Consider the following 24,906-nt stretch of genomic DNA (forward strand, 5'->3'; position numbering starts at 1 on the left):
TCTGTTATCCATCAAGATACAGAATTGTGGCTGCTTCCAGATCTCCCTGTGCTGCAATAATAATAACTGACCCACAGTTGACAGTAATTGTTGTGTCTACTTTGATTACATCATATGGTGTATGTGCAGAGGTTATAGGGGGATTTGGTCGAGTGTATTTTGTGTCCTTGTATTGTAGGCCTTCGGAATTTATGGCGGTGTTTATAAGATATCTTGAGCAGGTTGTAAGTACACTTGGATCAGTTCATTTAATTGTTGGTATGGATTCAAATGCTGGATCTACTCTGTGGGGTGGCCAGAGTTCTGATGACAGAGGTATAGAGCTGGAAGAGTTTTTGGCTACTACAGACATGGATGTGATTAATGATTCAGAACAACTGCCAACTTTTTCCTCTGTAATTGGTGAGTCCTTTATTGATGTCACTGTTTGTTCTAGATCCATCTTGAGGATGGTTAAAAATTGGAGGGTGCGGGATTGTCTCACAACTAGTGATCACAGAGTGATCACATTTGATATTATTACAGGGGAGCCAATGAGGCACTGGAGTGATGTCGGTAGATATTCTATGCGTGGTGTACACTGGATCAGGTTTCTCACTCTATGGAATTCCAAAATTGATCAATTAGAAATGTAGCATGATCTGACTGCGTCACAGAAAACCTGGAAATTAACTAGTGTATTGCAGGACCTATGTAAACAGTGTTTGCGGAAGAAGAGAAGGCCGCAAAGATCGGTACCTTGGTGGACACCAGAACTTACACGTATGTGGAAAGATCTTCAACATGCGCGTTAGAGGTATCAATATGAGAGGAGGTGTTACTCTCAAGAATCATTTGAGTTGCGATTGCAGTATCAGATTAAAAGGAATGAATATAAGAATAAGATTATGTTATTAAAACGGGCTTCTTGGGGAAATTATGTGCAGGAGAGGGGGTCGGCTGATCCTTGGTCTTCCGTGTATAAAATAATCAACGATAAAATCTATGGTGGTGAAATTATGTCCACGTTTGTGGCGACTGACAGGGTGACTTTGGGATGGGCTGACTCTGTCTCCTGCTTGATCAATTCAATTTTGGTTGAAGATTCTCCTGATAATTTGCTGCAGAGTCAGATTGTTCGGGAGAATTTAGATTATGTTACTAGTGGGAGCGAGTCTCCTTTTGTTCCCGCTGAGCTCGAGTTAGCTTTACAGCAGACCAGAGAAGGTCGTGCTCCGGGACTGGACAATATTGACACCGCTGTGGTGAGGAAAACGTGTCAGGCGAGTCCTGATGTGTACCTAGACCTTTTCAACACTTGTCTTCGTGAAGGAGTATTTCCGGCAGTATGGAAGACGGCTAACCTGAGGGTTATTCTCAAGAGTCCTGAGAAGCCCGTGGACGAGCCTCGTTCATATCGCCCGATAGCTCTTTTGTCAGTTATCGGAAAGTTGTTTGAGCGGCTTGTTCTTGGTCGGCTGATGGTTCATTACGCTGGTCAGGGGCTGGTGGCCAACAATCAGTACGGTTTTAAGGCTGGTTCCTCTGCTGAGGATGCCATTTACAATTTGATTAAAGGCGTTAATGAGCTGCCTGGTCGATATGTCCTGGGCTTATTCATGGACTTTAGGGGGGGCGTTTGATACTCTGTGGTGGGGCAGTGTCCTACGCAGGGCTAGGGCGTCCCTCTGTCCAGGAAATTTATACCGTCTTCTTGAAGACTATTTCTCCGAGAGAGATATGTGCTCATTTGTACTCCTTTCATGAAGTGTGAGAGAATAGTTATAGAGGATGCCCACAGGGTTCGGTTCTGGGGCCGACTCTCTGGAATTGGGTTCTCGATGAGTTCCTACAAATGCAAGCTGTGGAAGGTACGACCAGAATAGCTTATGCTGATGATTTAGTCATCTTGGTGTGTGGAGAGTCCTGCCGGATGCTTGAAGAGCATATAGCTGCTTCTCTAGGCCAATTGTTGAATTAGTCTGCTGAGCATAAGCTGGATGTCTCAGCAGAGAAATCTGTAGCAGTGCTTCTGAGGGTATGCCTCAGTGGAACTCGCCCTCCTTTGTATCGTTCTGGTGATCTCTCACTTAGAGTGGTTAATAAGACCAGGTACCTGGGTGTTGTCCTGGGAGAGAGACTTTCTATGGTAGCTCATGCTGCCTTTGTCCGAGATAAGGTGAAACGATTATATGCCAAGCTCCAGCGAGTTACGCGTGTTGAATGGGGTATAAAGGGTGGTGCCCTCCACTTAATTTATGATAACATGTTTATCCCGATTCTGACTTATGCTGCTGGGGCTTGGGGAGGGTATATAGAACATTCTCATGTTCGTAGAATCTTGTCTTTGGCACAGAGGTTTGCTCTCTTAGGTATAACCAGGGCTTGCAGAACTGTATCCACAGATGCCTTATGCATCCTTGCAGGGAAGATGCCTGCGGAGTTGGTTGTGGCACAGTTTGCTTTACGGTATGCCCTTAAGCGGGGGATTACCAGAATGATTTTTGGCGTCCGGTCATGCTCGGTCGGACGGTTGGCTGGTTTCCCTGATAAAACAGCGGAACGGGGGCGAATCAATGATGAGTTGAGTACCATATGGCAATTACAATGGACAAACTCTGAGAAAGGTCGTCATTTGTATACCTTTATGCCCTCGGTCCATATAGTGAGTAGGGAGTGATGCTCCTGCTCCGACTTGAGTTTGCAGCTGCTGCCGTCGTTACGGCATGCCCCGAGGTCAAGGCTGTTTCGTTTGGGGTTGACCCTTACGGAGTTCTGTGAGTGTGGAGAGACTGAGACTGGCCTTCATATCTTGCTATATTGTCCTCTATATGAGGATTTAAGAACGAGGTTGGACTTTGGGACACTGGCTCTCACTGAAGTTAATTTAATGTATATTTTTGATAATTATGAATTATTTTGTTCTTTTTTAAGATTTGCTAAGCTGGCTTATAGTCACTGCCGGGCGATGCCTGGATGGTAGTAGAGACCTACCTCCTTGTGGTGGGGACGGTAACTTGTGGTGAGTGGTATGATTGCCCATCCCCACCACAAGGCTGAATGGTCGATTAATGTTAAATTGTTTGTTTGATTTGAGTTGACCATTTGGTCTTTATATATTGGTTTTTACAACTAAGGTTGAGACTGATATACTAAATGAGAATTGGTTGCATATGGATGAAAATCCAGGTGGCAACCGAGATGGAAGCTCACTCAAATGAAATGAATGAAATGAATGAAATGTAGCATGATTCAGGGTACCACCCACAATTTTGTCCATAATAGGGTCAGGAACGCAGTTCCAGTCCCCTGCCATTACAACCCACTGCACCCCCTCATATAGTTGCCCAGTCCCTGAAACAGAGTTTTCCTTTCTAAAGTGGAATTTGGACTATAGACACAAATTAGTCTAATTGTGCTCCCCTCATAACTCCAATCCACTGCCACAACCCGACCTTCTGTATCCGTACCCGCTAGTCGTACCGTCCCTAAAATTGGAGGAACCACTACTATTCCCACCCATGCGGATCGATTTGTTCCAAAGTTTTGAAACTGCTGGATGTCTGCTAAACTAGCCAAGTGGGTTTCTTGTAGACCAAATCTTTACCCCCATGTTCATCATAATTTGCCATATCATCCTTTCTTTGTTAACCGCTCTCAGATCCTGTACATTTAACGACATAAATGTCATTCCGGACATTATGAGCAGAACTTTACTAGAACCTTGAAGTTTCCAACTGGATAATCAATCAGCTGCCGCTTCTCACTTAGATTGTGGTGATTTCCATTTACCTCCGCAGCTATCTAATCTGAAAAAAGATCTTCTGGCACACTTGAGATGTGCTAAAACTTATTAATGAAGCTCCAACCAGGGGGAACAACCTCTTAGATCTAGTTCTAGCCTCCATCCCTTGCACCCTTGATTACATTGCAGAAACGTCATTTGACTCTGATCATGTCCCAATACATGTGACTGCATATCTGCTAGCCCGCAAATTAGAAGCCAGAAGGACAACAAAAAAGGTTGACATCAGTAGTCCCAACTTACTTGATGTAGGTAAGTGCATCAGAGCTGCCTCTCTCATTCCCTGGGTGACCTTAGAGACTTGTGACCCAGAGCTAGCTGTGACCATTCTCACAAACTGGATCAACACGGTTGCTAAATATGCTGCCTCTAAAAAAATCACAATCAGTCCATATACAAGACTTTGGTGGAATTCAGAACTCAAAATGAGTTTCCAGCTGAAGCAACAGCTCCATCGCACATTGAAACAGTCGCAAAATGTCAATGATCGCATCGTTTATTCAAGGGCATGGGCTCAATTTAATCGTCTGAAATCTGAGGCAATCAAATTATATGTCAACCGAGATCTGGCTGATGGAAAAATTCCATACAAAAAAGTGAAACTTCATTTTCCTTTGCAACTTGATCCTGAATTGTGGCTCGATTTCGTAACAAGATTTAATCGTAATCCTATGCCAAACTCAGATCTGGCTCTACTAACAGAGCCCACCCAGCAAGAAGTGTTGAACACCATTCAGATCACAAAACAACATCTGATCATCGCCATCAATTCTCTACCTGCCTCGTCAAACACTAGTGATGATGGAGTTCCCCAATTCATGCTCAAATGCCTAAGTCCGTACATTATTCAGCCACTTTTAATTATCTTCAACCAGTTACTCTCGAACCAGATTTTCCCACAACAATGGAAAAACTATCTCATCAAACCTTTAGCCAAAGTTCAGTCGCCATCGAAACCTAAACACTTCCGACCCATCTCCAACTCCTCCAGCTTACTGAAGCTCCTGGAGAAGACCTTACTCCCCATCCTCACCAAGCAGATCTTGCTCAGTAATCCAGCCGAAATTCACTATTCCCTTCCAAACAGATCAACGATCACCAATCTGCTAGACACCTCGAATACTATCTTATCAGCATTCGAGAAAAGGCACGAACTAGCTGTTACTTACTTAGATATTGAGGCTGCATTTGATGCCATCCAAGTACACCAACTACTCCCTCTCCTAGATTGCCACTTCCAGATCACAGCGAACATATTATGCTTTCTCTTCTGAATAACAGAGTTATAAAGCTTCATACTGGAGATCGCACCTTAGCATTAGCATTAGCTTTAGTAGAGGCATTTGATGCAAGAAAGCAAGCTTATGCAGCATCAGCCAAAAAAAAAAAAAAAACCCACTTCCACTTCACCCCTCTGTTCGTTCAAAATACCTGCCCAGCTGAGCCTTAAACTTATTTAGGCTATCAACCTCCACTACAAGGGATGGAAGTCTGTTCCACCAACCAACCACCCACTGGCTAAAGGCAAATTTCCGCACGTCTATCCTATATCTGTCTTTCCTCAATTTGAATTTATGCCCTCTCAGGTGATTTTTCTGAGCTAGAGGAAGAATCCCATCAGCATTGAGCATGCTTAAACCATTCAAGGCTTTATACACCTCTATCAGATTACCTCGCTGGTGCCTAGTCTCCAGACAATGTAATTTGCAAAATTTAAGCCTTTCTTCGTAAGAGCACCCCTTTGTTCCATTCACTAATTTTGTTGCCCTTCTCTGTACTCGTTCCAGCAGCTCTGCCATTGCCTTATACAAGGGAAGAATTACCTCCTTATGCCTGCTGGAAAAATTCCTGTATATCATTGACAATACTCCATGAGCTACTCTTGAAGCCCATCTGCACTGCTCAGAGAACTTCATATCTGCCTGCACAACCACCCCCAAGTCCCTTTCATTCTCTACCACTGTCAGAGTAGTACCACAGAGTTGATACGTTGCTCTGGGGTTGCTGTTTCCCATGTGTAGTACTTTACATTTGTCAATGTTAAACTTCATTTGCCACCTCTCAGCCCATCTGCTTAACCTTTCCAGATCCTGTTGAAGCAGCATAGTGTCAGTAGTGTCCTTGACAACCCTGCCAACCTTTGTATCGTCGGCAAACTTGGACATTAAGTGATCCTGCAGTGCTTCTTTAACCAGTGCCTCCATTAATTTTCCTGGAACAGAAGTTAAGCTCACAGGTCTATAATTACTTGTGTCAGCCTTTGATCCTCCTTTGTGAATTGGGGTAACATTTGCACATTTCCAGTCTATGGGTACCGCCTCTGAGTCCAAGGAAGCTCTCATAATTATGGCTAAGGGTTTGCTTACTTTGCTGCCTCCTTTAATATAACTGGATAGATCCCATCAACCCCGGGTGCCTTTCTTGTGCTTATCTTCAACAGTTTCTCCTCCACTTTACTCCCAGTTATTTCAAGATTCTGTAGCTTACTGCTAGAGTTGAATACACCTCTGGCATTCCCCTCGCTGAATAACTCCTCATGTGTGAATGTCGATGCAAAATATTCATTTAGTTTGTTAGCTACCTGAGCAGGATCATCAACAGTTGACCCATCAATATCAAGTGGACCAATCTGATTCATCCCCTTCTCTAGAGTTTACATAAGTAAAGAACTCTTTGCTGTTTTTCTTTGCTTCCCTTGCCAAGGATTTCTCGTAATCTGCCTTCGCCTGCCTAACCTCCTTTGTAACTTGGTTGCATATCAACTTGTATCTATCATAGGCTTTTGTGTCATGTGTTAATTTGTAAGTATCCCATGCATTTTTCTTCTCTGCCATATGCCTCATTAGTTCATCTGACATCCATTTTGGCCTAAACCTTGAACAATATTTCTTAGTTGGTATGTAAAGCCTAGTAGCTTCCAAGATAAGTTCTTTGAATGCCTCCCATTTTGAATTTGCTGTTGGTAACATCATCAGTTGGTCCCACTGTATAGAATTTAACTACTGTCTCAGTCCATCGTAGTCGCCTTTACGGAAGCAATAACCCTTCCCTTTACCCCTAATGGTAGTTACGTCTTTGAGTAAATCCCACTTTAGCACACTGTGATCACTGCCACCTAGTGGTTCATTTATCTGCAGATTCTTAATGCATGAAGAATCACTGCTGATAATCAAATCAAGAGTATTACTCCCTCTAGTTGCCTCCCGAATATGCTGATGTAGAAAACAACCATCCAATGAATCCCCAAAAAAGCCCTGCTAGTGTGTGAGTGACCAGCCCCCAAATTCCAGTCAATATCTGGGAAATTAAAATCTCCCATTATAAGACTCTCTGATTTACTGGCCCACTCTATTTCCCTGTACAGTTTCCTATTATACTCATCAGAGTCATTAGGCCTATAGCACACTCCTACTCTCAATTTTGATCTCCCAATGCTTATGTCACACCAAACTGACTCAACACTGCACTGTCCAGCGATGTCGACTGGCTTCACCTCCTTGGTTTTTATGTGTTTCTTAACTAATAGCATAACCCCTCCCCCCTTCCTGTCCTGTCTATGCTTTCTGTAGACGTTGTACTCCCCAAATTGCAGTTCTGCATCCCTTATATCTGTGTGACGCCACGTCTCTGATATCCCAACAATATCTGCCTTTGATGTTTTGAGCAATACCTCAAATTGATCAAATTTATTTACTAAACTCCTAGCATTGGTGTACACGCAAGTATACCTGCACCTGTTTCTATTCTTAGCTACCCTAACACAACCCATGTGTTTACTTGTACCGCAAATGGCTCCCAGCAGTCTGTGAAATAGCATGCATCTTGTTTTTCAGGCTTCTGCTCATTCTAATAGAAGCAGTGCAAGAATCTCTTTCACCTCTGCCAGTGGCTACCGTCAATCTATTGGTCTTTGTCTCCCCCAAGCTAGCAGTTTTCCGACCCACCTAACACTGCCTCGATAGCATCAGCAAATATTCTTGCACCCTTTCTATTTAAGTGTATCCCATCCCTGTAGAAGCAATCTCTCCATCTAGTAAGTAAAGTAAGATCTAGTAAAGCAACGTTTACTAGATCCGTCATCGCAGGAGTCCCACAAGGAGGGGTCCTTTCCGGCCTTCTGTTTTCATCTCTTATCTTCCCACTGGTTGCACATTCTCGATGTCTACTGACCTATGCAGATGATATCAAGATACCCACTCCCATCATCCCTGGTCAAGACCTCGATCTGGTAAAAACGGAAATTAACAACACTTTCACTGCAGTCACATCTTACCTCTCTCTCTGCCAGTTTGGGCTCAAGATCAATCCTGCTAAGTCCGAATTCATGCTGTATTCATTGAAGCAAACTCCTTCTCTCCAGCCTTCGGTCGGCAACATCCTCATCCCAATTGTGTTCAGCCATCGTGATCTGGGCTTTGTATTCGACCACAAACTTCCATTCAACGCCCACATATACATGCTCCTCACATGTGCTTCAAGACTCCGGTGGATAGCAAAACAGCATCTTCTTCATATCAGAGATAAAAAGACAACCGTGAGGAACATAAGAACAATTATCTTTCCACTTTTACTCTATGCTGCTGAAATTTGGGCATCAGCGTCACCGTCAATAAAGAAACCACTCTTTGCCACAGAATTCTGCCACCCAAAGTGAACCAACAGGAAGCACAACCTTCCAGGTCTGATTCGTACCACGCAACTTGCCAACTCTCTCGGGATTCCACGGCTTCCCACCCTTAGTCGACGACCAACGCCTCCTAGCAACAGTCAAGATGATAACAGGCATAATCGCAACACCTTCATTCTGGGATACCAGTGGCTGGAGGATTCCCCCTGCTGCCCTTAGGGCCAATCCCGAGCTCTACTCGCATTCAGCACGACTCCATCTCTCCGACAGGTTCCTCCCTCAGCAGATGTTCACACAAAAACAGGCACTTGACGCAGACCTGAACAAATTCGCAGTTGACCGGACTTACCAAAAAAAAAAATTATGACTAGTAGGACTAATCAGCAATGACATGTGTACCTTGCAACTGTTCCTGTCTGATTGAGCTGGTGCTCTTATCTCGATGTTAAGCCAGCTCAATCAGACTTAACTCTCGTAAGGAGTTCTCTCTTTAGTATCAAAATATGTTTTCATTTGTAAAATTACCAGATTTTGTAAATTAATTGTTCGATTTTCCCGGAAGTTTCGGGAAGCTGTAAAAATGTAAACCCCCGGCTTTTTGGCCGTGAAGGGCATTAAAGATTATCTCTCTCTCTCTCTCTCTCTCTCTCTCTCTCTCTCACTTCTGGTAAGATATTATTATTTCTCATATTGGAAATAACGAAATCTCCCCAAGCGAACTGTATATTTACTACTTCACCCTCCTCGTTTTCATTCCAAAGAAAAATCGGTTCTCCTCGAGTTTTAACAATTCCCGCCAAGCTTCGCCTATATTCCCTGTATTCTTTTGTGTTTCCTACTACATTTAACCATTCTATTCCCTCGTTTGTATGCCATCTGAATCCGAATTATACCCCGAAAGTGTTTTGCAATCTTTCTTACCGCCTGACAAAATTGATACCTCTTCCCCCTCTATTTGTTTTGTTTCGGTCTCTTCTTGAATTTCCTCTGTTCCCCCCGTTTGCTCTTTTTGTTTTACCGCTTATTTCTTCCTTCTCTTTCCGCTTATATACATTTTGTACTGTAATTTCCGCTTCCATGTCCTCAGTTCCGCGTGTTCCGATTGTGTTGCCAACATATCGTACGTTATTGTAAACGTTGGTGTGATTTCTTTAATCTGCGTCTCACCCCTCTGTGCTACTATAGTTTCCACGCTCTCAGCGTTAGGCATATCTTTTGAAGTCTCGCTTACTGCTGTCCTCCCCCCACCAGCAATTCTTTCGGCAAACGTGCATTCCCGGCATTGAATGAATTTATGCGTGGAAGCTCCGCATTTTTTACAATTATTAAGGTGGCCGTAATATGACCTGTGCCATTACAATTAAAACAGCGTGATTTTTGGCATTCTGCTCCCAAATGGTCTTTACCTCCACACCTCAAACAAACTTTCTGAACTCCTGGATAATTTATTAATAACCTATGACCCATCAAATCGATGATGTTTGGCACGGGCGTTTTCATGTCAATATGAATTTGCACCGTACCCGTTTCTACGCCTGGCCATTCCTCATATTCTTTCCTGTGAATCTTAAGAACCTCACCAAACTTGTTAAAAAAGCTCTCGACAGGACTATTAGACATTTCTACCGGAAACCTGTCAATAGTAATCAATTTGCGCAGTTTTGATCATCACGTTTCTAATAGAAAACCCTTTCAAAACCTTTTCTCTTGCCTCTATTGTTTTCAAGACCAACTGATATTTCTGCCTCGGTAATGGAATTAATCCTTTTATCTCATGAAATGAAACAACCTGAGTCACTCCCCGCATTACCTCTCTAATTGGACAAACCTCTGTAGTCTGAAACTTCACTGTCCTTTCTCTAAAAAAGAACTGTGCCATAATTAATCTCCGTTCCTTAAGGAAAATGAATAGATAAAAATCCCGTGTCCTGCCTGACACCAGCAAAAGAAAATCAATCACTTACTACCCTCCTAAAGGAAGTTCCCCACAAGGGCGTTACCTCAGCTGAAAGGACCCCCGCTAACCTCTTGATACGATCGGACACGTTCCTCAACCTTCAGAACGAGTAGAACACATCTAAGCGAAACAATAGACGACCGTTTCGAAGCTTAATCATCAGTGGGCCGGCAGGTATCCAGATAATACAACAAGCCATCACAGCTGCGAAGTTATATCCACAATATGAGAGATGCCAAAAGCATATGAGAGTATATAATTGTATATGAGATAAAATTAAAACGATGCCCTTTACGCTATATACGTAGTTCAAGTTTATGGGGTAACTATGGTGTATTTACACCGATACTATATAGCTGATGATATTGTATGCTACTTGCCATGCAAACGCCATATTGGTGATTCACAAGAAAGACAAACCGCCTCTGAATCTGGAAACAGCTACCTAAATACATTCTGTAAGTATGCTAAATTTTTGGCCTCTCAGTCAATCTATAGAAGTAAAACTATCATCTTTACGCCTAGTCGGATGACTCTGCTGACACTACATCTTCTCTACTTCCGGAATTGGCAGGAAATGATTTGACTCCCCCAGATAGTGTCAAAATTCCTAGGAGTAATCCTTGATGCCAAGCTCTCCTATAAAAAACAAATCCAAGCTCAGTATTCCAAAGCCCTGAGGGCGTTCTGGAGAATGAACATTGATCTGTGCAAAACGCACAGTAAGAAAATAATCAAGAAATACCTTGTAACTTACTTCTGTAGTGTACTCTCCTATGCCGTGGAAGTTTTGTCCGCGAGACCACCCACCAGCCTCAGGAAACCATGGGGCCTCGAATACTGGGTGCTGAAGTGGGCCAACTTGTGGTCGCACCAGATCTGCACAACATCTAAATACTCTTTGCTGCAACCTGCAATATACGCCCATAATCCACAGAGCTCATGTGCTAAAAATAGTCATTCCTTCATCTGTGCTCAGCTAAGCAGGATCACATCAACATCTGGAACACGGTTGGTTGGCGTTTGCCAGGCAGACTTCTCCATAGTACTCCCTCCTTGTGCTCAAGGCTCTAGCGGTTACAGAATTTCAAGACACACTTCCCTAATGTGACTCTGGACACTCTCAACATCGACATCGACCTATGGACAATAGACAAGGCATATCGCGATGGCATCGTGTCCTATCTTGCTGTTTGTAAAGGACATTTATGTAAGTTCTGATCTTAGTTAGCCGATGTCATTTAATGTTCTGCTCAATTCGCTGTAATTACTACTTCTTTTTACATTTAGGTTATCATATTTGCTTTAATGTATTAATTATTATTTAGTTATTATTATTATTTTATTAACTTTTTTTCTCTCTAATATAAAACAAAATTACTTGTATAAACAACGAATTGTAAGATTGCTCTGGCTTTCTGTGTAAGGAATCACTATTGTATAAAATTTATAGTAATAAAGAATCATATAATAATAAGGAAGATAGTGGCGACATCTGGTGTCTGTGGCTCGAACTAACTATATAAATATACCATCGGACATAAGCCGAAGCTAAACATATCCACCTCCATAGATGGATGATGTCGCAGATAAATATTATTCATACTGCATCGAGCGTAACGCAGGATAAAGTCACTCGCATTCATGCCTTAGGCAGAGGTGTCGGCTCGAAAAGTTGGAGAAATTCTTTCGAGCAAGACAGTGGAGCCAGCGGCGCTGTCCCCCGTAAGGCTAACACAAGAGTTGGACAAGAACATCCAGCCTCACCAACTGGAAGTGTTTCCTGCGCTAGTGATCAACGAGAAAGGAAGAAAACGCCAACGCATGAAGTAGAGCATTGAAATAAATACATATATCATGCCAGCATACTACGAAATAACCAAGCTAGAGAGTCGTTATGACAATGTACAGATCGCGACTACATACCGAGTGGTTGGAACGATACCCGAATATTCAGGTCACCGAACAGCGAATAGCAGACCAAAGAAGCACCATCGTCACGAAGAACCTAATAGCTCCTGCCATCCTGGAAAAAATCAAGCAAGATGTCAGCAATCTGCTACAAAGCACAAAGAATATGGTCAATATGGAATCAGAGGAGGAACAGCATACCATGGAACCAGAGGAGGAACAGCAAGAAGAAATACAACCCAAAGTAGCGGAATTGGGAAGAGACGACGTCATGCTATCTAGAATAGAAGACGAGAGGAAGAAGGCCCTAACAGAATGCGAAGGAATGGACCCCACAAGAACCCACGTGATGATACCTAAGCACAGGCCGAATAAAATCCTGTGGAGGGTAACAGACTACCTCAATCGGCAAATAACGCCACATTACCTTGACAACAATGGTGCAACGCTGGAGGCTATCCACACAGCCGTATACTGTGCTGCCGTAGCAGCTACTAGGATTAATGGTAAAGAAACGAGAGACCAGCAGCATAACACCCGAAAACAGAAGGAACCGCCAGCTTGGGAAAGAAGTCTTCAGCTGAAAATAGAAGAATTAAATCAAGTTAGTTCAGTTGACCCAGTACCAAAAGGGTAATAGAAGTAAGAAATTGATTGGAAAGGTGAAGAGCATCCTCAAGAGAGACAGCGTTCACAGCAAACATGAAATCAGAGAATAGGCACACTGACGCAGAACCCCTTCGCACTCAGCAAGAGACTACACCGATACAAAGAGAGTTCCCAGAGGAAAATAAACAACCGAATCTTTGATGAGGACCAAAGAGCCTTCTACAGGAAACTGGGTGAAGATGAGAAAGCAGGAGACGGACTACCCGAGAAGAAGACGATCAAAGAGTTCTGGGGAAATATCTGGAGCAGTGAAGTAAGACATAACAGCACCCTGGATAGAACGGAAGAAACCGAAGGACATAAGAGATGAGAGGGTAAGAGATTCGAGAGGAAGTGAAACATTCGATCAGGAAAATGCACAACTGGCAAACCCCGAGAATTGATAACATCCACAACTCCTGGTAAAAGAAGTTCACTTGCCCACACAAGCACCTATCAAAGCAGTTCACTCGAAAGATAAGCAACCCAGAGACAATCGCGAAGTTTCTCACTGAAGGAGTCACATATCTGAAGCCTACAGATGAAGATACAAGAAACCCGGCGAAATAGAGGCCAATCAGATGCCTCCCAACGATGTGCCAGCTGCATAATTAAGAAGATATCAGACCACTTAGAGAATCAGAACATAATGGCCGAACAGCAGAAAGGATGCAAGCGGAGGAGCAAAGGATGCAAGGAGAAATTAACCATAGATGCCGCAATTATGGAGCAAGCCTTCAAGAAGCACCGCAACCTATATACGCCCTACATCTATTACCGCAAGGCCTTAGACTCCGTACCTCATATCTGGCTAATAGAGACCCTGAAGGTAATTACAAGGTAATTCTGATAGTGACAAACTTCCCAGGAGCAACAGTGGTGAAATGGAGTACCACCATTAAGGTCGAGAACATCACAACCAGGCCAATCCCCATTAGAAGAGGAATCTTTCAGGGAGATCCTCTGAACCCACTATGGTTCTGTCTAGCACTCAACCCGCTATCCATCATCTCAACGACAGCAAGTATGGATATAACCTCAAAGAAGGAAGGAAGAACCTGTACACCTTCACCCACCTGATGTACATGGATGACATCAAGTTCTACGCGGCAACCAAGAAGCAACTCCAGCAACTACTCCGGATCACCGAAGAATTCAGCAAGGACATCGGGATGGAATTTAGTCTAGACAAATGCAAGACCCACACACTGCACCAGGGAAAAATAATTGGCCGAAACTACCAGCTTCTGACTGGTAAAGAGATCGAAGCTATGGCAGAAGAAGAGACCTACAAATACCTAGAGATAATGCAGGTTCAGCAATTAGAGCACAAGGAAATCAAGAAGTGCCTGACCGAAAAATATCATCAGAGACTCAGAAGCCTGCTGAAAGCAGAATTGAACGGAGGGAACACAGTTAAAGCCATAAACACCTATGCAGCTCCAGTATTAACAAACACCTTCGGGGTCATATATTGGACTAATACCTAGCTAGATATCAAGCGAAAGACAAGGATAATGATGACTAAGAGCCGCCAAAACCATCTGAAGTCAGCAGTGGAGAGACTAACAATATCTCAGAAAGAGGGAGGAAGGGGCCTGATAGAACTGATAGAGCAACAGAAAACAGCGATAGTTAAACTGAAGGATTACTTCAAGAACAACACAGCACCACTCCACCGGGCCATAAGGAAGATAGATAAGTGGTATACCCCACTCAACCCAAGCGAGGATCCCCCTCCCGCCCAGACGGTACAAGAAATGAAGTTAGAATGATGAGCAAAGAAGTCACTCCATGGCAGGCACTACAATGACCTCTATCAAGATCGCATCGATAACACTGCTTCCAATGCATGACTCACAAGCGGGACGTTCTTCCCCAAGACTGAAGGATTCATGCTGGCCATCCCAGACCAGGTAATCAACACCAGAAACTATAGAAAATACCTCGCAAAGGATCCCAGAATGTCAGATGACACAGGGTGACAATGCCACCTAGTCCCAGAAACTATCCAATACATCACCGCGGAATTCAAGGTGATCACGCAGACTGAGTACACTCATAGACACGACCAGGTAGCCAGGATAATACATCAGAAGCTAGCAAGGAAATACCAGTTGACCAAAGAAAGTGGTCAACTGGTATTTCCGTTATTATGGCGGATATAACACAACAGACCGGACATAATCCTTGTGGGCAAGATGGAAAAGGCTACCTATCTGATTGACATAGCGGTCCCCAACACTAGCAATGTCCAGAAAACCTATGTGGAAAAAAATTAGGAAGTACACCAACCTGAGACATGAGGAAAAGGAAATGTAGCATATGCAAAAAGTTTCAACCATCCCGATCATCGTGTCAACTACCTGTATGGTACCAAAGACTCCACATAGCAGCCTAGCAGCAATTGGTCTCCCATAGAACACCTACAAGGAACTCCAGAAAGTCGCAGTCCTGAACACCTGCAGGATAGTCAGAGATTTCCTCGACCAACGGTAATACCAAACATTACAACCACTCTGCCTACTTTGTAGCAGTACCCGTCACGGAGTGGAATCCCTCAGTCAGGGAGAAATAATAATAATAATAATAATAATAATAATAATAATAATAATAATAATAATGGTCATAATTAAATTAGAACTGCATTGAAGTTTATAGAAATGTAATGTTTCCTTCTGCTTCAAAATGACTATGTCGACAACAATTTGATCTGAATTCTGTACGAATGCTACATATTTTAATGTAATAATGCGACAAAATCGTAAGACACACCAGCAGAATGGTTTACAAAATAACCTAAGTGTTGCAACCATCGCAGTTAGTGTCAAATAAATACTAACTGCGATGGTTGCAACACTTAGGCATCAGCACTAATTATTTTTCTAAGAAATACTGCATGCATCTCCAAAGCAAGTTTTAATTTTGTTCTTAACGCATGAAGTTTAGAATTACATCGTATGTCAGGCCCAATATGATATACAGTATTTTTGTCACCAACAAAACTAGAAAAAAAAAGGTATATAAGAGTGAATACAAATTTTGTATCGCAATATAAAAATACTTTCAATGAGAATAAGCAATTGTCCGCTGAATGTGAAAAATTAGTTTTGGACGAAATTTAAAAAATAATAATAATAAAAATACAAGTTTTACCTGCATAGGTGTACTGTGTGCTGAGAGAGCAGTAAATCCAACAATATCGCTGAAATAAATTGTAACACTATCGAAGGCTTCAGCCGTAACAGATTCGCCATGGATCAGTTGGCTAGCAACAGACCTGAAAGGAGTTAAGGTTTCATTTCAGATGTAGAATTTTCACAAAATAACAGAATTTTCATAACATACACTACAGTGTTATCCCACAACTGTTAGGACGGGAATTAACAGGATGAAAACAATTTTACATTATACTTAGATTTTATTTATTTAAAAAAATACGTATGAAAAGAAATCAAATTACTATTTGTATTCTGAATATACAGTACGATAAAACATGATGTTAGTTTTAGGAGCATCAGGGAACAAGGCCATATTGCTCTGTATGTAGTTTACAGACAGTAGTCTATTTTTTGTAAACTACTCACCTCACAAAAATTACCAGAAAAACACAGCAGTTTGAAAGTGGCTTACAGATGATTAAAATTGCCATCTTAGGATAAAAATTCACTGAACGACTCGATTAAATATAAGTATCAGTTTGGCACTATAGCAGAAAATCATCTACCTTAGATTATTTCCTTAGAGAACACCTTAGAGAATTTCCCATTTCTCTTACGCTGGCTGGTGTGCAAAACTTAAGGACCAACACTATTTCTAAAGGTTACAGCCACAAAATCTTTACTTTAGGTACTCTTTACTGATGAGAGTAGATTCAGTCTCAGCAGCGATTCTGGACATCAGCTAATCTGGCGAGAGGTTCGCACACAGTATCACCCCTCAAACATCACTGGCGGTCGAGGTGTTCTCTCTCTTTCGCATGTGCAGAGTATCCTATTTCCTCGAGGCTGGTCAGTTTCGGCCTGGCGCGAAAGTGGTACATGCTTTGAGCTTTTCAAGGCTGCCCTAAGTCGGTGTACTCGACGAGTCCATTGGAAACGTCAAAGTCTAACTAAACATATTTCAACGTTTATGAAGATGACACACTTGCAACAGATCTGTGTTCATCTTTTGACTACAACTTACTGATGAGAATACTTCCGCGGTCTGACTGCAATTTACTTTGGAGAATACTTCCAGGGTGTGGAATTCAGCTTTCCGGTGTAACCCTTCTGTAGTCCTAATAAAAAGGCGCTTATCTTTAAATCACCATATATCTGCCACTCATATTTCCCATATCGTATACTTAAGAGAATGTTCTCCGTGTTTGCGTAAGTCTCTTTTTTTTGTGCACGACATATTATTATTATTATTATTATTATTATTATTATTATTTTAGGGTTGCCCGTAATTAAATACATTAACCCGTATTTGTGTCTGTAAATTACGTATGTTCTATGGTTGATTTGCCTGTTTTGCTGGACGAAAAAACCCCAGTTATTGGGGAGAAAAACCTTGCTATCTACGCCTGAGACCAACTAGCTCAGCCACGGACTGAAAAAAGCCCATTAAAGTTCCTCGCGTCATCGACGGGATTCGAACCCAGACCTTTTCCACCCGGTGTGGGGAGGACGGTGACGATACCACTGTGCGCGCAGACTATGTGCACGACATATGCCAGAGATATTGAAGGCAGCATATTTCCATTGTGAAATAGCACAACCTTAGGCTAACTTCAGAAATATCTATACAGGGTGTTTCAGTTAAACGTTTCAGAACTTCTAAGAGGGGTAGGGTACATCCTGACAACTCATATGGACGCCTTTTGTTGATCTGATCAGGCGAATTACCCGTCTTTGGACCCTTTTAAGAAGAACAATGTCTTTCTTTAGATGCGGTCTCCATACTTAATAATAATAAATTTTCATTTATTGCAACTACAGCAAGCCCACAGCACTAGGCTAGGGCATAAATTCAGTATACAAAGGAGACATATATATATCAAAATTATATATATTGCAGAACAACACATTTGGCTCTCGGATGTAGTTACTGGGTTGCAGGCAGGCAGGCAGTTGTTTGTATTTCTCATAATTTGTTTGGAAATGAGACTCCTGTAGGCTTCACAGTTGAGCAATCTCTTACAATCAATGTTGTGATAATTTATGAGGTGAAGGGATGCATTGGGGAACATCCTGTCCATTTGTTTTAGTCTGGAGAGTTTGGATTTGAATTGTTGTTGGTTTCTTGAGTTTTCTCTGTTGGTGGGAGTTATTATGCTGGCTAGGTTTGGTGAATTGGTTTCAGAGGTAATTAACTTTGCAAGAAGCATGACTCCAGACTCGTCGATCATCTGTAGCAGAGGCTTTGTTTTTAAGTTTTTATAAAGCTGTTGCCTGGATATTGTACGGGGAAAACGAAGTTTATTGTTCAGCCATCTAAGAACCCAATACTCCAGAGCAAGGAATTTTTTTACGGTAACTTGAGGAGCACCAGACCAGATTTCGGAGGCATAGGACAGAATGGGAAAAATGCATCTCTGATCATGGTTTATGACTGTTTTTCTATCTTGAATCGCCGCTGTTTCTTGCTTGATCAGCTATTTTGATTTTTTAATTTTTTTGGCAACATATACATAGTGAGAATTAAAGGAAAATTTTTGTCGAAAACAACTCCTAGGTCTTTGTGAGCATATAAGTTGGGAATTGAAGCATATGTAATTTTAATTTCTATGTGGGTTGGTTGTTTCTGTAAGGAATAAGTTACTTGAGCAGATTTGTTTGTATTTATAGTCAGATTGAGATTCTTCAGATACTTGATGATTCTGCACATCAGTAAATTCGCATCATGGCTTGGAAACTTCATCACAGGATTTGGGAATAAACAACTTTAAATCATCGGCATAAGCCAGCAGATTTGGAATTTCTTGTAGAAGTGGTTGTAGATATGCTGAACATATAACACTGGAGAGAACACCTCCTTGAGGAATGCCTGTTGTTGTGGTTGTGACGAGAATATTATCAGTATTAGTGGGGAAGAAGAGATTTGTATGATTTAGGCTGTACTGAAGATAGGATATAACCATTGTGTCAATGAGGAAATAATTTTTCAGTATTTCAATGGCTTTCTTGTGATCAATGTTGTCGAAAGCGCCTTTGATGTCTAAGTAAAAGACATCGCATTGTGCTTTGTCCTGAAACGCAGTTTGGATGCGCACAATGGTGTCAGCTAAGCTTGTTGTTGTAGAGCGCCCTGTAGGACCAAAATGCATGTTGTCGGGTGCATTAGCGAAGATCGCATCCTGAAGATATGGCAGCATGATCTTATCAATAATTTTAGCGATTATTGACGATACAGGAATTGGACGATAGCTTATATGGTTATTACTACTAGCCTACTTTGGAATCAGGGTAATTCTAAAAGTCTTCCATAGTCTCGGAAGGAATGGCTGGGAGATGCAACTGGAAATAATATGAGCTAAAGAATCAATGATGAATGCACTGGACATTTTAATAATAAAACTAGGGATGCCGTCAGGGCCTTCACTACTATCAATTCGTAATTTGTTAATAATTTTCTGAACTGTATTCTTGTTTACAAGTTGGTTGATTAGCTGAGCTTGACTAGGAAGCATTTCATGTTGAACGCTGTTTGTGTGTTTATAAGAATCGAATTCTTTAAATCTGTTTTGCATATCTTCATTGCAGATGTCAAAATTGCATGTTTCCATATTGAATTTTATCCATTCCAAAGTCTGGTCATGCTGCAAGGTAGCTCTTGTTTTTGAAGAAAGTGCTCTTTTATTATGCTTGAGTCTGAAGGTTAAGTAATTTTTGTACGCCTGAATTTTTTTGAGCTGAAACAATGCTCTGCTCTTTTTATACTTTATGTATGTTGATGAAGTGCCGTACTTCTTCCACTGCCTGTGGCATTTTTCTTTCCTTTTAAAGAATAGTTTTAGATGAAATTTGAACCACGGTTTGGATTGAGAAGAAAGTCTTACAAGTTTGGATGCTGACTCTGTTTTTAATTGATTTTAACCATTTTATTAGTAGAAACGTGGCGTCCTGAATGGGTATATTTTTAAGAGAATCCCATGGATAGTATTTTAAGAGCTGCAAAAACTTTTCTTTCTGAAGGAATTTAATTGATGATATTCTTTTAGTGCTTTCCAGAGAGGGGGGGGGCGAGGATTCCCTCAGCAAATTGTTGCTTGCAGTTCTATGCTTTTGTGGTCAGATCTAAATGTAATATTACTGCTACGCTTTTCTTGAAGTTGAAGATTGGAGTAAACTAGATCGAGCGCTTGATTACCTCTTGTAGCAGGGATGTTGATATTTTTAGCTCCTAAAACTAATAAGGAGTCGGACAGCAATTTCATTTGTAAATTATATTTGGGCAGGGGGAGATTAAAGTCACCCATTATAATTATGTTAGATTGAGACTTATGAACAGTGATGATCCAGGTTATTACTTCGTTAATGATATCATCAGTCAGTAGGTCCAGGCGAAATATAAATATTATATATTTGAAGTAGTGAATCTTTAACTTGGATCAGAACAGAAATTCCTTCAAAGTTGTAAGAACAGGAGTTGTAGGTGTTAATAACTTTAATGTTGGATTTTAAAATAATTGCTGATCCTCCATCTCTTCGACTAATCCTAGATGTCATGTATGGAGTGTTGTTGAGATTTTTCGGCCGTAGAAAAACATCCTGAAGAGGTTCCTGCATCCATATTTCAACTAAACAAATTATGTCATGAGTTTCTTCAACCAAAAGTGCTATAAGGGTAGACAGTTTATTTTTTACGCTTCTTACATTCTGAAGAAAAATGTTGAGATTAACATAGGTGTTAGAAGGATGTTCGCAAGTACTAGGCGGAAGGATAAATCATGGACTACGATGCAAACCCGGACTGGTATTCTCTAGCTACGCAGACAGCTCAACAGATTGAGAGTTAGACGTTAACTCCTCACTGAAGTTGTTGACAGAACCTAGAACCGTTCCATAAAATGGCATGACTGACCATTCGGCCAGATATCAGGATTTAGATACTTTTGAAGGTCACAATCCTTTAGTTCAATTCTGAAGGATGCGTAAGTCGGATGTTTGGTTTTTATCTTGAAAGCACTACCCGGAATTTCCAGCTCCAATAGTAGCTGATCTACCTGCTGGGAGGTAGTATTCGGATCTAGTCTGCTGACAAAAATATTATTACTTTTAAACATCGGACGATTTCTAATTTTAATACAAGACTGTGTATTTTTTGTTCCTATTATGCTATTATATTTATTTCTTCTGCGGGAAACCTTGACTTGAACACAGTATTCCAAGTTGGGTCTTACAATAGCCTTATATAATGGGATTATGATATCCTTATCTCTAATAGCGATTGTTCGATAAATCATCGATAGGACACCATAGGCATTCCTTGCAAACTGTCTACAATGCTCGGAGAACATCATGTCTGACCGTATCTTAACACCCAAGTGCCTTTCCTCCACTATCGGCCCTAGTTCCACACTGCCAAGTGTGGAACTAGGGCCGGTAGTGGAGGAAAGTTATTTTGGGGTTACTGTTCCCAGGTACAATACCTTACACTTTGCCTAATTAGATCATAGCTGCCATTTTTCTGACCATCCCTGAAGTCTATATAGGTCATTCTGAAGAAGCTGTGCTTGGAGGCAATCATTAACTACTCTACCAACCAATCTTTACATCATCTGCAAATTTAGATATCACGCCCTTTATCCCTTCATCGATGTCGTTTATGAAAATCAAAAACAAGTGGTTCTAATACTGATCCTTTGGGAATCCCACTTCTTACATTAACCCAATCTGAGGAATAACCATTTATCAAAACCCTCTACCTCCTGCCTTGAAGCAATCCAGCGATCCATCTAAGATTTTCCCTGTGATCCGAACCTGTTCCTGCTTACAAAGTAACCGCTCATGTGGGACTTAGTCAAATGCTTTGCTGAAATCCAAATAAACAACCTCGAAATTATTCCCAAAGTCCAGCTCTTGATTGACCCTGTTAAAGAAAAAAACCTAACCAGATTAGTTAAACATGATTTTCCCTCTATAGAACCATGAGCAGTATCCTACAGAACTCCATTTTTATCTAAGCGACCCTGAATTCCACCCTTGATCATAGTCTCCATGATTTTCCCTATTACTGAAGTTAGACTAAACGGCCGGTAATTTCACTCTTCGAACTGCCCTTATGTATTTTTTTTTATTTATTACTTAAAGGGGTTCCAGCCAACCAATGGTAACCCCGCTGTCAGTTACAGATAATTTAGCAGTACTCTTATATACTCCCTCTCCTGTTTGCCCAAGTACAAGGAAGGAAAAAAAAACCTGCCATGACCAAAAATTATTGATATGTACAAACTGAAAAATAATCAAATTACATAAAAAATAAAATATACATATAATTAAATTTCAGACAAAGTCCAAACTTCATTGGAAAGATCTGCATCTGTTCACAGTCTGTTGGAAAGCCAGCAGCGCCAGGAGTTGCCGAGAAGAGAAATTCCAGCACAAGGGGCTGCCGAGAGCAGAAATTCCAGCACAAGGAATTGCCGAGAACATAAATGCAAGCATAAGGAGCTAGAGTTGCAGTGGATATAGCAGACTCAAGACTCCACGATTTGACAGAACTTTAGGTAATTGAGCACAAAGAGTTGCAGTGGATATAGTAGACTCGAGCTTCCACGATTTCACAGAATTCTAGCTAATTCGGCATACACCATACTATTACAAATTCAAGGCTTCGAGATGCAGAAGAGTCTTCTTCCTAAGAAATACTGCAGTTGCAAAGGATTGGAAAGCCAAGAATTTCTCCTGTTTATCAACTAGAATTGTCTCGCAGCCTTCTGCCATAAGATTGAGATTACTAACCCGAGATACAATACATTGGCAATTTTCCAATCCAGCGGTATCTGTCCTGAGTCCAATGATGCTCTCAGATTTAGCCTCAATGTGTCAATGCGCTCACATGCCGCCTCCCATAAGATCATATGGTAAATGCCAACAACCCCAGGAGCCTTACTGGCCTGTAGGATCGAAAGTTTTTTTTCATTAAATAAACTGTGAAATTTCAACATCGTTAATTACATTTATTTCAACCTCACTCCCATAATTTCCCATTGACGTAAAGGGTTTTTGTTCTGTAAATATCGATGCAAAGTAACAGTTGAGTTTATCTGTAACTTCAGCTGGGGTATCTAATACTATCACATGCCCATTACATAAGGGTCCGATCCGGTTTGTCCTTCTCTTCTTTGCATTTATATACAGTATGCGACGAATTCCTTATCCCCTTCTTTGCTCTCTTTGCCAGCGATTTCTCATAATCTGCCTTTTCTGTGGCACTATTACAGATCAATTTGTAGCTGTCTGTTATAGGCTTCAGTACTTTTTATTTTTCTGTAATTTTTCCATGGTGTCTTTATCTGCTCAAAGAATTTGGCAACTTCATTATTCCTCCAACTTGGATTCCTCCTCGTGGAGAATTTTTTTTTTTTTTTCTTTTGTGGTATGTAAGCATTTAAGGCTTCTCTGATTAATGTTTTAAAGGTATACCGTAATCCAACTGTATACGCTCTGTGTGGGATATCTACCCAGTTAATTAGCACCTTAAGGCATCGTAATTATAACCTGAAATTATAACCCATTCCTTTGCCTTGAACTACTGCTACCTCTATCTTCATCGTCCACCGTAGAACCCCATGATCACTTCCTGCTACTCGGTCCTGTACTGATGCATCTGGTTGATGGCTGATGATGAGGTCTTAGAGTATTCTTGTCCCTAGTACTTTCTCTGACATGTTGATACAAATAGCAATCATCTAGTTGATTTAAAAATTTTGTCCCCCATGTGGAGTTTCCTTCCCATTTGCTCCAGTCAAATAGAAGCAGATTAAAATCACCCATAATAAGACATTCACGCTTACTTGCCCATTCCATTTGCATGTCGAAGCTCTCATCATAAACTTCACAATCACCTGGCCTGTAGAATACTGCAACTCTCATTATAAATTTTCTTCCAACTATCTCACACCATACAAATTCTACACTAGCATGCGAAATATGTGAATCCAGGGAAGTTTCGTCGCGCTCGGGCTGCTTTCGATAACAAGCATGACCCCTCCTCCACTCCTTTTATCTTCCCTCTCCTTACTAAATACATTTTACATACCGTACTGAAACTCATCATCCCCTATCTCCGGGTGGCACCACGTTTCCGTAAGCCCTGTTATGACATCGTCACTTTTCCTAACAGGTAGTTCGAATTGACTAATTTTATCGACACCACTTCACTTCTGACATTATTGTATAAACAATTAAGACAGTGTTCTTGTATAGTTAACTACCCTTACACACCCCTTATAGTTATTTAAGCTAGCTTCCCTGGCATTTGCTACCCACTCATTTGAAAGTTTTCTACCCTCAGAACATCTTGTTAATATGTTCTGTTGCGGTAACGAGCAAATACCCTTGAGGTATGTGCGAGCGTTAATTTGACTAAAACTGTCAGATAATCGCGTATCTATGTTTCCCTTGTCCCCCCCAAACTAGCAATTTCCCTGAACCTTTAAGGTATCCTCAATAATACTGGCAAAACCTCTTGCTCCACCTTTGTTTAAATGTATCCCGTCTCTAAAAAACAGGTTTGTTCTACCTGCAAGTGCGGGCCAAAGAAGGAGCGGGCTATATTTTAACCATGTGTATGTCATTATGTGGTATCATATGTAATCTCAGTGATCTCCATTTCCAGGTACATTCTGTCAAACCATATGTACATTGTCCGAAAAAAATCTCAGGATTCGATTGATTCAAGTACGACTCTCAGTTATCCGAATTATTCACTGTATGATTCCTTTCGCTTCAAAGGGGGTATTTGTGCATATGTCCATTCAGGTATTTCCCT

At 41.3% G+C, this 24,906-nt stretch overlaps 1 protein-coding gene across 3 annotated transcripts in view; it reads right to left on the reverse strand.

Moving 5' to 3' along the window:
- The window catches only part of LOC150088279 (atrial natriuretic peptide receptor 1), a 1,689,763-nt gene that overhangs the window by 605,948 nt on the left and 1,058,909 nt on the right, over positions 1-24,906 (reverse strand). For all 3 annotated transcript variants that reach the window (XM_090369441.1, XM_090369442.1, XM_090369440.1), the window contains one exon: positions 16,084-16,207. In XM_090369441.1, coding sequence (XP_090225567.1) covers positions 16,084-16,207 — 124 coding nt within the window. The remainder of the gene's footprint in view (positions 1-16,083; positions 16,208-24,906) is intronic.

The sequence above is a fragment of the Mastigoproctus giganteus genome, chromosome 3 (assembly GCF_048544385.1).
Source record: "Mastigoproctus giganteus isolate SK-2022 chromosome 3, ASM4854438v1, whole genome shotgun sequence".
Taxonomy (NCBI): domain Eukaryota; kingdom Metazoa; phylum Arthropoda; class Arachnida; order Uropygi; family Thelyphonidae; genus Mastigoproctus; species Mastigoproctus giganteus.